The sequence below is a fragment of the Lytechinus variegatus genome, chromosome 7, assembly GCF_018143015.1.
Source record: "Lytechinus variegatus isolate NC3 chromosome 7, Lvar_3.0, whole genome shotgun sequence".
NCBI lineage: Eukaryota > Metazoa > Echinodermata > Echinoidea > Temnopleuroida > Toxopneustidae > Lytechinus > Lytechinus variegatus.
In genome coordinates this window covers 29,329,109-29,346,592 of record NC_054746.1, presented here as the reverse complement: position 1 = coordinate 29,346,592, position 17,484 = coordinate 29,329,109, and the positions used below count along the sequence as shown (strand labels likewise).

General features: G+C 32.6%; 1 protein-coding gene across 1 annotated transcript; it reads right to left on the bottom strand.

Moving 5' to 3' along the window:
- Positions 1 to 2,576: 2,576 nt before the first annotated feature.
- Positions 2,577 to 17,474, bottom strand: LOC121418936 (ras-related protein Rab-32B-like). The gene is made up of 10 exons (XM_041613160.1): positions 17,288 to 17,474; positions 13,531 to 13,535; positions 13,192 to 13,219; positions 12,068 to 12,164; positions 11,620 to 11,676; positions 10,275 to 10,307; positions 9,070 to 9,097; positions 7,776 to 7,850; positions 7,257 to 7,365; positions 2,577 to 3,457 (listed from the first exon to the last, which is right to left on the bottom strand). Exons 1-10 carry the CDS (start codon positions 17,355 to 17,357, stop codon positions 3,267 to 3,269), a joined length of 693 nt encoding a protein of 230 aa, XP_041469094.1. The 5' UTR covers positions 17,358 to 17,474; the 3' UTR covers positions 2,577 to 3,266.
- Between the last annotated feature and the right edge of the window lie 10 nt (positions 17,475 to 17,484).

Genomic DNA, 17,484 nt, shown 5'->3' with positions numbered 1-17,484 from the left:
TGACCGAACACGTGTGCAAAATGTACTTGATAACCTTCATGTCTATGTTTGATGAACTACATGAACAAAATCCATTAACTGTTAAAGGACAAGTCCATCCCAACAAAAAGTTAATGAGAAAAGAAAAATCCAACAAGCATAACACTGAAAGTTTTATCAAAATCAGATGTAAAATAAGTTATGACATTTTAAAGTTTCGCTTAATTTCATGAAACAGTGATATGCACATCCTGGCTGGTATGCAAATGAGGAGACTATGACGTAATCCATTCACTTTTCTTTTGTATTATACTATATGAAATATTCTAATTTTCTCCTCACTGTCAAGTGATACAACGATTAATTCCTCCCTGAACATGTGGAATTAGCATTGTTTAAAACTATATGGTTCAGTAAAGTAGGTCCTTATTGTCAAATCTGTAAAAAATGAAATATTGTATAATTCAAACAATAAAAAAAACAAAAGAAATAGTGAGTGATGGACATCATCAACTGACTCACCTAGTTGTGCATATCACTGTTTTGTGAAAAATAAGCGATACTTTAAAATGTCATATTTTTCTTAGCTTACATCCGATTTTGATGAAATTTTCAGCACTTTGCTCTATTTATTCAAATCAGCATTTTTCTGGGGTGGACTTGACCTTTAAAGTTATGACAATTCCACAAATATCCCCAACATTATCAAAGGTCATTGACCCTAAATGACCTCTGACCTCTATCATGTGACCTGAAACTCACAGAATGTTCAGGAATACTTAATTTCAATAACTAGATCCATAAAATTTAAAAGTTATGACAATCCCACAATTACCCAACTATGGCCTAAGTTCATTGACCATAGGTGACCTTTGAGTCGGGTTATGTAACCTGAAACTCATTCAGGATCTTCAGTGATACATTATTACCCTTATGTCTAAGTTTAATGAACTAGATCCATTCTAAGTTATGACAACAGTTCAGAAATTTTACCTTGGTTAAGATTTCAATATTGATTCCCCCACCATGGTCTAAGTTCATTGACTCTAAATGACCTTTGACCTTGATCATGTGACCTGAAACTCAGGCAGGATCTTCAGTAATACTTGATTACCCTTATGTCCAAGTTTCATGAACCAGGTCCATATCTTTTTAAGTTATGATGACATTTCAAAAACTTAACCTTTGTTAAGATTTCAATGTTGATAACGCCGCCGCCGTCAAGAAAGCGATGTCTATAGTCTCGCTCTGCTATGCAGGCGAGACAAAAATGAATAAAATCCCCTCAAACTTCCCATGTGCTATCTAAAATCTACATAAATACTGAATTAGCCAAATATGTATTTCTACCATCTTTTCCCTTCAAATAGACATTCCTTAGACTACATAAAAAATCTAGAGTAACAGGGTATTTAGTTTTTTTAATCACTCTGTACATGTATTTATAACCAGTGATTATGTCAACCTAAGTAACACAGATTGATTATCAATATCTTTCAAAACAAAAGGTAAATTTTGTAGTTTTCCTGTCCATGGATTTTAAAGTTCTTATCAAAGTTCTTATCAAAGTTCTTATTCAAGCCAAAGAAGGCAGCTCAATCCTAAATAAATCAACACTATGCAGCACAAATATACAACTCTATATTTCCAATTCTAATTTTCAAAGTCAACTAAAGTCCTCTAAAAGCACAATAAAAAATAATTGCTATACTTCAAAAAAGAGAACAAAATTTGAAGAAAATAAATTATCATATATTCCTCAATTCTCATAAATAGCATTATGAACAATTATTTTGTTCATTATCTTACAACACGCTACATTTTGTATTGTTCGTAACAAGTGAATTTATTCAAATACATATGAGAATATACTTCAAAATATTGCGTTAAATCTCCTCAGCTAAAAGAGTGTCAGTCAATATCCTTTATCAGCATTAAAGTACACATCAATTGTGACTTGTACACCTCACATTACAAAATACATACTTTAAGAATATTGCATGGCTTGAAAATTTTAGAAAGTGGTTACTATAATACAAACCACAATTACAATTAATCATGGGAAAATATATATGTGTATAATTCTTAATTTTTTTCACTATTTTACTTAAGTCCAATAAATACCTGAATACAAAGAAATATGGACAATGTTTTCAAAACACTGCTCATTTTACATCACATATGGAAAGAACAACATTCCTGAAGGTGGTTTTATATGAGATGTAAAATATACAATATAAATATATATACTTTTCAGAACATGATTAAGTTTAGCATTGATAAAAATATCATCCTAAATTACATGATAAACATTGTCTACCTTTAATAACTGTTTGCAGTACGCATGCTTGACCACAAGTTTATACAACTACCCCTAAATGCAATTATAAGTGGCAAACCATAGATGGGTTCATCGTACTCGTATCACAGATTTATTCACATATTTTCACAACCATTCTTTTAATGACAGTACTGAACAAGTGTTGACAGAAAGTTCATCGAAAAAAAGACATGATGCTGTTGTATCATAATTTGTAATGTTACGTCAAGTACTGGAATGTACAATAAGTAAGACTTTTTTCTTTCCATCAACACATCCATCAATTTCTCAATTGCTGGAAATTTTTTTAATAGACATCTACCTGGTAATTAGATAACAAGTTCCCATGTAATCTGAAAATGAGGTCATCATTTAAGAAAAAAAAAGAAGAAATTATCAATTTACAATGACAAAGTCTCTGGTGAAAAGATATCTATGCAAAGCGGGCAGTGCAAGTAAAATAATAATATAATAAGAGCACCAATGCATAGATATACACTACGTTCACATCAATGAAACCAACTCCTAATTGAATGATGGTAAGTCATCATGGCTTTGGTCAAAATAAAGTTGGTTTTACATGTGTGATTGTAGCATTAATTCAGCTCATTCTCAGTTCGAATGATAACTAAGATTAAGAATAACCAAATGATCAGAGGTACCATTAATAATAGGTTTCAAATTCACTGAAAGAATTAAATCGGTTGGCGGATGAATCTTAGATATTAATTCCTGATCAAATTCAAGAGATGTGATGTCGTCCCTTTGTAGCCTTCGAAAGTATTCACCTTGACTACTGTCACCACCTTCCTTCATGTATACTGAGGTGCATGTCCTACAGAATCTGCTTTCAACACACTTGTAGGTAATCACCATGCCACTTTGTCAACATGTTGGATCTGCAGACAAGTTCCAGAGACCATCCAGCATGATAGTCCTATTCCTGAAGTGCATAGACCAGGTCTTACTAAATGGGACAGCATTTGGCCTCTGCTTTTTTCCTCTGTCTCTGCTGCATGATAAGGGCATCTTGTTGCCTTTTCTCCTTCATCGCAGTCAGGTAGTCCTGGTCCTGGTGTACTGAGATGTGTTCCTGGGGCTTCTGGCCCTCAGAGGTTAGCTGCAGGATGGTCTCCACGAGATATGACATGGCATCACCTGAGGTGCAATATAACAAATATGATTAATAGTTACAAATTATTTTTTTTCACTTTTATGCAAGGCTCGTAATTGACTATTAACAGTTCAAGTTACTGATCCCTGCTTTAATTTTTCAATTCTCACCCATGACCCATGCTGTTTTGTATATCTTGTGGAAAAATTAATGGTTGACCCACAAGTCTCTTGAACATTGGTGATGCATCATTATCTGCATGTGTTATGAAACCTACAAATTTTGTTCCTACGGCTTCTTGCCCTCTGAATTCACCTGGTGGATGACTTCTACATTCAACATGGTATCAACTTATAAGTGAGATACATTTAAGCAGATTCAGGTTATGCAGAAGACTGAATGATGAAGGGAACTTTTAGAACTCTCCATATAAAATCAAGTCTAATTTTGTAAACATTTTTTTCTGCTGGGTCTTCTGGTCAATTGCATCCTAAAATGTACTGACACGTAGAACTGTATCACATTCTTCTGAAAATTTTCGATTTTGTAAAATAATAAATATCAGGAAACTTTTTCGCTAGAGTTTTATTGTTGAACCTAGTCACAATAGATTTCACTTCACAACATATGCTATCAAAATTTTACAAGACTGATTCTAATTATTACTGAATATGCATGACATATTTAGGTCATTATTCTTGTCATAGACATTATAACCCTAAAGTTCCATTTCCCTTCTTAACATTTTCTACACATATTTGGAATAAATAATTTCAAATGTAAAGAATGACATGAACAAAATCTCACTGGATACTGGGTACATATCAAGGGCTCCTTGAATACATACAAGCAAACACGGAAACTGAGGCTCGTTAGAAATGTTAGAAAAGGCTGTGTAAGTGGCGCATAAGATTCGGCAGCCATGAAGGCAACACATGCCAAACAGTCATGTTCGTGGAGTGGAAGGTAGCAAGCCAGCCAATTTTTTTCCTATGGTGTCCTATAAAGAACAAAGCTACCAAGAAGTTATCACACTGGCCCTGCCATGTAGAATGAGCATGCCGCACACCGCAAGCATGTAGGGCTAGCGTGGTACGTTCACGGCTGCACGGTAGTGCAGCCAGGCCAGCTAGTTGCATGATCATCTATGCATGCACCTGATCTGATGTCCACCATCATGGAGTCAGACTTTGAAAATGAGTTAGTAGTTAATTCTAAGAGATTATGATGTAATTTCTTGGTAGCTTTGTTCTTTGAAAGATACCATAGGAAAATAGAAATTTACCAGAAACTTATGCGCCACTAACATGGCTTTTTATAACAAGCCAAAACTGAGTGCATCTGGCAGAGGTTCAGAGTTACAGGGGAAAAGCAACACTAATATCGAAAGCAAGATTCTTTTTAGAGAACCTCAGTCACATTTCCCCTATGATGGCCATAAGAGTTGAAAATAGACGTTTTAATATTTTTCTGTACCAGCTACATATAGATGGTTTGAATAAAAATGAATAAAACGGCTTGCCATACGCCACCACAGGGGAAGTGTGACTGACGTATAAGCTACACAAGAATAATGGTGTCACTGATAGATTACAAGGACTATTTGTGACAGAGTATGCAAATTTGGTTTCTATGATGAATTTAAACCTTATATTGCAAACTTGGCATGCTTTGCCAATGGGTGTTAGAAACTCTTCTTTATTATCTTTATTCAAACAACAGTTAAATAGGCAACTCCTGAAAGCTATTAATACATATAACTGTTCATTACATACATGCATGGTGGGTGGGTGGGTCGGTTATTAGTTATTATCGTATAAATACATGTAATACATCATTATCATTGATAGAATTTTGTTTCTGTTTAGTATTTCATATAACTATATTATGTATTCTATCATTCACTGATTAATACTTTGCTGAGTGACCCGACTTTACAAGCACACTGCTTTCATGGGCATCCAATTTTAGTAGGTATATAAATCAAACTGTAGTATTGTGCATTTGATACATCATCTTATCTGTACAATGTCTTATTTTTATACTTTGTAATTTTTATTTGTATATACTTGATTTTGTATATTTTGTATGTAAAATAAATGAATTAAAATGAATTCAATTGAATCAATCTTTCATTATTGTAGGCATAATAAGCTGTTGAATTTAACTAAGGTGAGGTTCAATGTAATCTTATTACTCTTTCCAGTCATATATTATCATTATGCATTCATGACATACAGTATTTATTTTCTCTTCAATTGGGGATTTGTGAGGTGTCAAGCTTTTTTAACTCACACGATATCTGAGCTTATATTCCAACATTAATCAATCAATTTTCAATAAATAATAAATCTATATTTTGCACAAGCTGCCATCTCTTCCTGTATTCAATATCCATAAGAAATATTTTCATCAATCAATTTAGTCATTGTTAGAGATTTATGACTTGTTAAGTTGACGTAATGATTTATGAAAACACCTGTTGTTTTTTATACACTCGAATCTAAATAACAATTTTTCCTTGTTTACATGACTACTCAGGTGCACAGAAAGATATTCAATATCATCTATCACCTTTATCGCCCCAACCTTTTATTCTTTACTCAAAAACATTGTATTATCATATGCTGCAAATTAGTGTTCCCTCTTCTTATTTCATGGTGGACTTCAAATTATGGATACATAAATTGGAAAAAAGGAATAAGAGAGACTGGGGAAAAACACTAACAAAACTATAAAAGACTAGCATATTTGTTATTCTGCTCTACACATGTAATGGCTCAAGATTCACACAAATAAGACAACAAAAATAGCAAATACCAACTTTTTGAGTGCAAATAAAGAAAATAAAGAGAGAAAAAAACAAAATTTAATAAAATAGTGCAAGTATTAATATCACAAGTACATTACGATTAGAACCAGTGCAAGTATTAATATCACAAGTAAAATGCATAGTATATGGTGCACATTATGAGCAGAACACATATCTTTTGCATAACATATTGTGTAAAAGTATATCTACTGAAGTTGTACACTTGTCATACCACTTTTGGTACAAACCATTTACTAAATAATGAACAAACATAATAAAAGCATCTCCTTGCTTTTCAAAACAGGCAACTGCAAGTGAAACTTCTAATTAAAAGTAAATCAATGATAATGAGCCTTTTAAGAACCTTTGAGGTTTAGAATAGATCTTTCTACAAGTATCCTGAGATACTGTCATTACTGTGATAGGTATATACTACAAACCTTAAGTAGTATACTTTTAACGCAGCTTACATTATAAAAGGTTTTTTTCATATTGTACTTTTTTGTATTAGGGGTGGCAATGATAAAATGATGGTAGTGATGAGTGGGAAGGGGGGGAGGGGTGAAAGGGACAGGGAGAGTAAGTAAGGCGTTGTGAGAGAAAGAGTAGATCAGACAGGTTGTGGGGTGTATAAAGCTTAGAATTAAGATATTATTCTTGAATGAGGGCTCCCATAGGTGGCAGCAAGGGCAAAAAATGGGAGGGTAGGGCTTAAAGAGATATGAAATAAGAGCAGTCTAAAGGGAAAGACAGCAAGAAAGAACCAATAAATGCAAGATCAAGATAGAGAGGAGATGAAAAGAAAAGTTGAAGGTAAGTTAGAAATGAGATAAAATTAAGAGAAAAAATATAAAAGTAAAACATGAAAAAGAAAAATCAGGGATGGCGATAAAAATAATAAAAAGTATGAAATTTCTTTAATTTTCTCATCGCCCCCAAAATAGTGTTTTTGGTGGAGGAAATTATTCAAGAAAAGTAAAATAATTTGTTGTCTGAAAAACTGCATTTCTAGAATACTCTGTTTTACTTACCAACATTGGTATCATCCTTCGCTGATGTCCCAAACCAGCCAATAAACTTGTTTTCTTTGCAGAAATGATCCAGCATGTCTGCATCTATCACTGTATCTGGCAAGTCACACTGATTAGGTAAAATAAATAACTACATCTTAATAGATCTCCAGAAAATCAACATTTGTAAACTACATGTAAAATGTAAAACATAAAGTAAAAGTTTTGTTTTTAAAGGCCAAGTATACCCAACAGATCAATATGATTAATATCAAATCAAATTATAACACTCTAAATTTCACTCAATATTGATTTGTAACACTGAAATCATGGGTTCAAAAGACTTTGAATCCAAATCAGTTGCCTCGATTTTGATTAGCAAGAAATATCTACATGATGCATTAATTGCATTTGCACTCAACTCCTGTGTAGTGAATGGATACCTGGCAGGAATATTAATTTCTGGAAGTGCTTACAAACTGGTACTGTGGCTGGATGGGGGTGGGTTGGTTATTACATACTAGTACATCTATTTCTCACCTTATTAGCTAATAATAAAATAGGCACTGGCTGCTCATTAGCTAACATCACTTTTTCATGAACATCTGTTGACCACTATAAGAAGCAGAGAAATTGAAAGTTAGAAATGTGTGGGTACGAGAATAAGAAATATCTTGTGACATTTCTGCATTTCAATGCAAAGAGGTGGTCATAAAAATGAATTATAATGAAAAGTTGATTTGAAAATTGATGAGATATACAAATATTTTAATCACTCGTGTATGGCTGAATATAGTTGCTGGTGTGATCACTTTTTCAATGAGATAATCTGTCAAGAGATGTCCTATAATTTGGGTTCAGCTCTCCATCTTGAAAGATTAAGGCCACTGTCCCGTAAGTTCGGGGAAGACCCTTTTTTCTCACTTTTCTAGAAATTTTTCTTAATTTGGATATAATACAAGATTTTGAGATTGACCTCCAACAGTGACATGAGACCAATACTTATCAATATGAATGTTTTATAAATTTTACAGGGAACATATAAGCATCGGACATTCCTTAATTTTCATCGTTTACAGAGTTCTCAGTTTTAAAACGTTATATGTAGAAACTTTTCTACTTTCAAGTTTGGAGATTGTTTGGAAACTTATCAAGTTATTCAAAAGAGCAATGAAAACCGACAGGGAATGAATTCTTAACCCACAGACCAAGGCAATCCTGCCTTGCCACCCAAAAATGAATACAATAATGGATTTAGAAAGGATTTAAGTACCTGAGGCCTTACCCATACACTGTAGGTACAATGGTAGAAAGAGGATTATCTGTCCCCTCTTTGTCCAAATTCATAAATCTACTTTCTTCTGAATGCACTAAAGAGTTAAATACTTGTCCTTACATAGGTTAAACATGTAGCAATCCCATTTGTGCATGTAACATTTGACTGAGGTTAAAAGAGCCTTTCCCTAATAACATAATTAAACATGGGTTCATTTTGAAACTATTATATCAATCATCAATGTATGGTAGATATTTGATTAATAAACCATCAATTAGTGAAGTAGCAAATCTCAAATTCAAACATTTCAAAAGTTAATTCATCATCTCCTTATCATTCATTTGTAGTGAATTGAAATTCTATTACAATAAAGTTCGAGAGTAAAAGAACATGAAGAACCACCACTCAGAAACTGGCAGTCAGTTAAATTAGGAAAAACGTACAATACAACAGTTTCTTTGAAAGACGGCATGCAAATGTGAAAATGCTTCACAAAGCAAGGAAACCTCTACTTTTTGTTCATATTACATGTAGCTACAGTGAAATAATCATGCCTACCTTTAATACTGAGTCAAATGTGGCAGGTCTAGAAGAAAAGAGTGACAGATATAAGTCATGCAATATCAAGTCCTGACAATTAGAGCAATCACAGAATAGTATCCACACATAATACTGATTTTTATCCAAGTGGGTCATTAATTGCAATCATGTTATGCCAATATCACCACCCCATTGTATATACATACACCTGTAATTTTCCTAAAACAATTAATCTATAAAAAATAAACGCCAAAAGAAAACTTTGCGTTTTTCCATTGATCAGTATTTATGTTGCAGAATTATTTGAATTTCATAATTCTGTCACAAAACATTTACCAAGAACATTACAAATTCTAGATTTCATCTTATTCACCTGAATACTTTAAATATTATATATAATTCATTTCAATGTATGTAAATGTATTTTAATCCATTTTGAAAATGAAGTGAACATACCATGTAACAAAATCAAAGCCTTTTCTGTGTTATTCTGCCACTGATATGACTCTTTGTGGTGAAACAATTCAATATTTGGGGTTTTTTGTCCATAAACAAGGGACATGATACATGTCGTATCACAAAACATTAATCTTGATAAATCAGTTATGATTTGATTAATTTTGTCCTTACAGTGATAAATTTCTCTTTTTTTCATATTTATCTTGTAAAAACTACAACTATGCCCCTGGCTACTATAAAAAAGTTTCAAATAAATTCTTTCAAGTAATTTCAATGCAAACAAAGTAATTCACATGAAAGGGCAAGTGTGCATGTACAAAGAAAATTCTACTAGTGCATTGAAGCATGCTAAGCTACACTATAAATTCATCATGCATAGCGAACAAGGATTCCATTCTTCACCCTAAAAGACCCATATCGTTCATCCTACAATTCCAGAAAATAATGCAGAACACTGTTTCAAAAACCACTGATCTGTTTTATCTATATTTTTATATGGAGCAAAAGGATATCAAGTCACACAGATTACACCCATCTCCAGAGCTCTGAAGATGTGCAATTTGTGACATCTATAAATAATTTACAATTTCCAGTGAATAACAAATTTTACAAACTAACACAAATTATATACTGCATAGTCTGCATTAAAAATGATAATAGACAACCAAATGAATTATGTACTACTAAATTAAGCAGTAATCCTTTTAATCACAAGGCATGCTTATTGCTAAATCTAGTGCATACTCAGGTCACATAGATCTTACCTTGAGAGATCAAATACTATTACAGCAGCAATGCTGAAAGAAAATGTGGATAATACCATATGGTTATACTTCTGACATTAAACCAGTACAGATACATCCAACATTACAGGCCTAACTGATAAAAATTATAATGTAAATCCACAGCAATCCATGTGCATGAAAGTTACAAATAATTGCAAATAGGGTTACAGGGCAGAAGATGGATAATGGATTTAATAAACTGATCATTCTGTAATGATGGTCATTGGTTTTACTTCCTCTATCTTTCATACCTGCAAAGGGTTTATCAAGGTTTGATAAATGATGAAAAAAAAAGGTAAAAAAAATTCTTGCTTATAACCTATAGTCACCAATACAAATAATCACTGACCTGGTGAGTCACTGACCACACATCTCTCAAATTTTATGAAAGTCAATTACCATACTAAGGTGTGTTTATGCTTCCATTGCGAGGACAGAATCAGCGATTTCAAACGTCAATTCAAAACGCCGATCATAAACGTGGTTCTTGGAGTGCTGTTTATGCTTAACTTTTCAGAGCAAATCATGATCACCCGCTGACTTCGCATCGTAAAGCGAGGTCAAATTGAGCGCGCCTCTTTTCGAAAGTTTTTTCCCCGATTGTTGTTATTACGTGGAGATAACATATAGCAATATGACTGTATTTGCCCACGGATTTTCATCTCACCGGAAGCATGTACCAAATGACGTCATTTAAACACGTTTACGATCGTGGTTCTGTTTATACTTCCCCAGAAAGCCTGATTTTGGTCAAACGACGTTTACAAACGCACCTTGTTGTGAGTTTACGATCGGCGTTTTGAAACAGCGTTTAAATGAAAGTAAGCATGGACGCAACCGTGATTTGGACTAATCATAGCCTGAAAAGTGGAAGCATAAACACGGCCTAAGTATTACTAAGTTGTTTGTGACATTCAAGCAAAATAACCTTGTTTTTATTTCATTTTTGAACAACTATATTATAAAGGTTTGGAAATCTAAACTAAGAGATGATGTGTACATGTAAGCATTTTATTTTCTTCTTCAGTTTATTCATATTTGCAGGAAATAATGAATGTGACACGGATATTGAAGTGAGATGGAAATGTAATCAATTCCTAGCACTTATCCTCATGATTTATGATGACGTTTAATATGATAGTAAACCTTTCAGATATCTGAACAAATAACAAAAGCAAATCTGTTATCAACTTTTTGTAAAATCAAGGGCCTTGGACTCAAGTTTTATAGTCAAGTATCAATATTTAGATGCATAATAGCTTTCCCCTTTTACAGTCCTACAAAGTGAAAGAAAAATATATAACTACTGTTATGTTGTACTTACGCATATTTGTAGTAGACTCTTGTCATGTGACCAAATCTCTCATGACCGGCAATATCCCTGAATCACATGAATAACAAACAAATGATTTAACCAGGAATGGTTACATGGTTTATAAAGGGGGGGGGTGTCTAACTATTGACAGGATGAATTAATCTCATAAAAAAGTAACTACGTCAAAGGGGTATCTGTAATTTTGTAGAGGGTCACAGTTTGCAGTTTGAAATGGGTGCACAATGTGGCTGTGTCTCCATTCCATTGGATCATCACCTGAATATGATTAAACACTGAAATACTTCAAAATATACAGACATTGGTTATTGAACTACATCTCTATTCCAAAGGTGATTTCTATTCAAGGTCATGCTTTATTAGTCTGATTGTACTTTTATAAATTAAAAATGACAACAGTAATAATAACAACTGGTACATGTAAAAGAAATCATCTTACCATAATTGTAAATTGACTCTAGTATTCTCATCCCAATCTAATGACTTCAAAGCAAAGTCAACACCTATCGTTAATTTGTAGTTAGGTGAAAAGTAACCTGGATAATTGTAAAAAGAAAAATGATTTTGTAATTTTTTTTTTACCAAGAGTACATGTACATTTTCCAGAGGATAGAAGGCACTTTTAGTAAGGAAGTTTACCCTGACATCAAGTTGTTTAATTCTCTTTACTAAAATCAGAAAAAATTGAGAAAAAATAAATGAATGTTGAACAATAATCCCTCAAAGAAAAAGAATTAGTAAAGTTTGATTTCGTGCTGTCATATTCAAGCAGCTGTCCCATACGTCAAGTTATATAATTCAATATATTCCCATTTCCAAATGGATCATGAGTGAAAATAATTTGCCCATCGAATCATGTATGAAATAATGGTCTGCAGGTATATTATGTGGAAAATATATTTCAATTTTCTAATGGCACCATATGATACTCAAATTACATGATATAAGCGGGAATTGGCACCACAAAACCTTAAAAATTCAACTCTACTATCTCTTTATAGAATTTTCCCCAAAACCTTAATGGTATCTCTTGTCTTTAATTTCAGCAAACTATGTATAAAAAAATTATTTCTTACATACCGGTATATGTTTTATGTTGTCCAGTACAAAACAAAATTACCAGTACTGCAAATGAATATCATTAACCTTGTGTACAGGCTACACCTGTAGTTTCCTGATAGTATTAGATAGCTTCTGAAAAAGTGCTTTCTGAACATGATTGCTGTAACGATTGAACTTAGGCCTGCTATATATTATTTTTCACTTAAAAGTATATCAGGCATTGAGTAAAACAAGCATTATAAATGTATTACTTCACATGGCTGCAGTCTGTTTCGTATTGTTTTCACATGGGAAAACTTATTTAATGATTATATCATCACACTGAAAAGTGAAATTCACTCTTGAGAATCTCACAGGTTATGCCATTTGTAAAATTCTATGAAAAAAAAATGTTTGGCGAGTGAATCCATATATAGAAAATATTACTAGGCCAAATAATACAAAGCTAAAATGGGCCTTTATACTGTTAAAAAAAAAACATAATGGGCTTTTAAAACTAACCTTCAGTATATCTCCTGATGAGTGATGTCTAGATGAAAAAGAGAAATGGAATGTATAATAAATGGTCATTTAATTAATTTCCTAAATCAATAAAAAAATACCTGAATATAATTTCTTTGCAAAATAAGCTGTAAAGTACTTGTCTACTCAATATTATTTCAAACTGAATGTCTTTGTGAATTCCATAATCATGGTACACTTAAAAGAGCCTAGTATGTTCATATGAATTTAGACTACATGTAAATAAATTCATCGAAAAGTTACAAATAATTTTAGTATTGAAATACTGTTGTATGATGAATTCTGGTATCTTTAAAAGTATTCTAAACTTATATTTACCTTTCCTGTGATCACAATCAATCCAAAGATGAAATTTGCAATAAAAAGGGGAAAGAAAAAAAAAGATACACAATATGAAAACTGTTCTAAAGATGCATGTGTACTACTTTACAGTCATTTTTTTTTTCAAGTGCTTTAAAAAAAAAATTCTTAGAACACTTAACTACAAATATACTATATGTAAGAATTTTTTTTTCTAATTTGAACTTTGTAGCATTTGTATAAATTGGTGCAAGAGCTATCTCACATGTTAGTGAAGTTGGTCAATCTGTAAACTGGTGTGATGGACACGATCTGGTTCTTAATATTAGCAAGAATAAAGAAATGGTATTTGATTTCTTCTTGGCCCCATGATCCATTAGTCATTCACGACAAAAGGCTTGAGAAATAATAATAATTGGCTTTTATATAGCGCTTTATCAATCTACGACTGCTCAAAGCACTTCACAATTATTATTATCCGGTCACTGTATTCACAGCATTTTAAGCAGCCTGTGAGGCGCACACTTGCTAAACCAACCACAATGATGGTTGTTTCCTAACGGTACCCAATTAGCACCTGGGTGATAGTAGCAAAGTGTGGATTGACGCCTTGCCAAAGGACGCTAGACCATGGTGGGATTCGAACACACGACCCTCTGATTACAAGGCAAGAGTCAGAACCGCTACACCACGGCGCTTCCACGTGTAGGTTTCTAAATACAAGTACTTGGTAACCAATTTGATGATAAAAATTAACTGTCATAAGAACTCCCATAATCGATGATATGATCTTAGCTTTCTTCTACCAATCTCAGGTACCAAGTCAGAATTATGTACTTCTTCTTTTAGCAGTTAAATGCACATATGTCAATAAGCATTCTTCCACCACCACCACCTTTTAGTCTTCTATTTGTTCTTTTGTTAAGTTGCATTATATTCTCTTAATCATTTCAAGTTTTGATATTTTTAAATCATCTATTTATACATGTATATACCTGTAAACTGTACGCAATTCAGCCTTTTGGCTGCAACGTGCAATGATTTTGAATAAAACCTTTTCAATTTCAATCCTGGTCGGTTTGCAAATGAGGAGACAGATGACATCATCCACTTTCTATTTTTTTGTATTTTATTATATGAAATATTGTAATTTTTCCTCATTGTTAAAGGGATGGTCCGGGCTGAAAGTATTTATACATGTAGCTTAATAAATAGAGTAGAATTTACTGAGCAAATGCTGAAAATTTCATCAAAATCGGATAACAAATATCAAATTTATTGAATTTTAAAGTTTAGCAATATTTTGTGAAAACAGTCATCATGAATATTCATTAGGTTGGCTGATGATGTCACATCCCCATTTGTTCTTTTGTATTTTATTATATGAAATTAGGTTTATTCAATTTTTTCCTTTATTGATTCCATTTATGTAAGCATGCACAGAGAATTTTCATTGTAAAAGTCAAGTCCACTCCAGAAAATTGTTGATTTCAATAAATACAGTAAAATCAAATTAGCATAATGCTGAAAATTTCATCAAATTTGGATGTAAAATAAGAAAGTTATGACATTTTAAAGTTTTGCTAATTTCCCATAAAACAACAACGATATGCACAATTCAGTGACATGCAAATGAGATTGTCGATGATGTCCTTCACTCACTATTTCTTTTGTTTATTATTGTTTGAATTATACAATTTTTCATTTTTTACATATCTGACAATAAGGACCAACTTGAATGAACCATATAGTATTAAACAATGCTAATTCCACATGTTCAGGGAAGAATTAATTGTCATTTTGCTTGACAATGAGGAGGAAATTTAAATATTTCACATTTCATTTTAAAAAATACACAAGAAATCGAGAGTGGATGACATCATCAGTGTCCTCATTTGCATACCGACCAGGATGTGCATTTAACTGTTTTGTGAAATTAAGTAAAATTTTAAAATATCGTAACTATTTTATTTTACATCCGATTTTGATGACATTTTCATTGTTACGTTAACTTGTTGGATTTTTCTCTTTTTATTCAAATCAAATTTTTGTTGGGGTTGACTAGTCCTTTAAACAAAACATTAAAAAAATTACAAGATAGAAGTACATAAATTGTCATTAAAAAAAGCTCTAGTACAAAGGCCATCCCAAAACCCCAATACCAAATCAGAAATAATACCACCACTCTCTCCAGCCCTGAGTAATAATTCCTGGTAAAGGGCTTTGGGGTACCGGTAAATGACTACAAAGTACTAGGTTCAAGGTACAAATTATCATCTAAGATCTAATGATAAAAAGAATAAAATAATGTTAAGTCATTAAAGGTCAAATCCACCCCAGAAAATTGATTTCAATCGATAGAGAAAAACAAACATAACGCTGCAAATTTCATCGAAATCGAATGTAAAATAAGAAAGTTATGACATTTTCAAGTTTCGCTTGTTTTTCACAAAACAGTTAAATGCACAACTCAGCGATATGCAAATGAGAGAGTCGATGATGTCCATCACTCACTATTTCTTTTGTTTCTTATTGTTTGAATAATACCATATTTCAATTTTTACAGATTTGACAATAAGGACCAACTTGACCATAAATTGTTAAAATAATGGTAATTCCACATGTTCAGGGAGAAATAAAGCTTTGTTTCACTTGACAAGTAGGAGAACATGAGAATATTTCATATTTCACACAATAAAATACAAAAGAAATACTGAGTGGATGATGAAATTAAGCGAAACTTTAAAATGTCATAAATTTCTTATTTTGCATCCGATTTTGATGAAATCTTCAGTGTTTTGCTTGTCGGATTTTTCTCCTTTTTTTCAAATCAACTGGGTGGACTTGTCCTTTAACTAAGAAGAAAAGAAAAAAGAAAGAACTTCAAACAAGGAAGATATATACTAGATCTAAAAAAAAGAAAAGAATTAAATAAATGAGCAAAAAGATAGGCAGACATACAGACAGATATATGATACATGTAGATAGAGAACAAAGTTCAAGAAAGAAAGATAGGAAGAAATAGATAGAAAAGAAACAAAATAGATCTAAAAATAAGGGGGAAAGTTCCAAGAAAAAGGGACAGAAAAAAAGAAATTTAAGAAAAAGGGAGGAAAAAACAAGAAAAAAGGGAAAAGAGAATTTAATAATGATCTGTTTAGTAATATTTTCCATGAATGTACATGTAGGCCTAATTTTTCTTCCATTCTTTCTTCCTCTTTCATACGACATAGATTTACATCCTTTCCTTTCTTTCTTATCAGAGTTAGACCCTTTTTCTTTCATTAATTTCTCTCTGTTTCTTCTTTTACTCTTTCTTTAATTTTCCTTTTCTTTCTTCCTTCCTTGCTTCAATTCAGTTTATAACCGTTACTCACTGCACCGTTGTTATAATTCAGGGGCCGATTGCACAAAATGGTCTTTGCAAGAATTGTCTTTCATGTCGCCCATCTATTATGATACATGAACGCCATGTGAAACACATTTTACCTGCAAACTTCCCGTAGTTTATTAAATGATGTGATATATCATGAAATTGTATACAAATTGATAAAAGGCTCGCTAACAAATTCTATTTGTTTATCATACATTTCAGAAATATCCCGCATACAGCGCATCATAAAAGATGGGCGACACGAAAGACGGTCCTTGGAAAGACCCTTTCGTGCCATAAAATTCGTGCAATCGGCCCGCTAGCCTGTTATCTTGACTAAACAGCACGTGAAAACATACGAATGGGACCGATTCAAACCAAGTAAAGAAAGTATCTACTCACCGACTCCAAATTCGCCGATTACAAGTACTTTATACAGATGTTCTACCACTGTTCTTTCGGCGGACGACATATTTGTTATTCAAATGTCAAATTATCGCAAAACACTTAAATCGTCATTCGTGGGCTTGACAAAAAAGGAAATAAAAGTCACTCATCCCGACTCACGAATTGTGACGAACTTAGTGGTTTCTATGGTA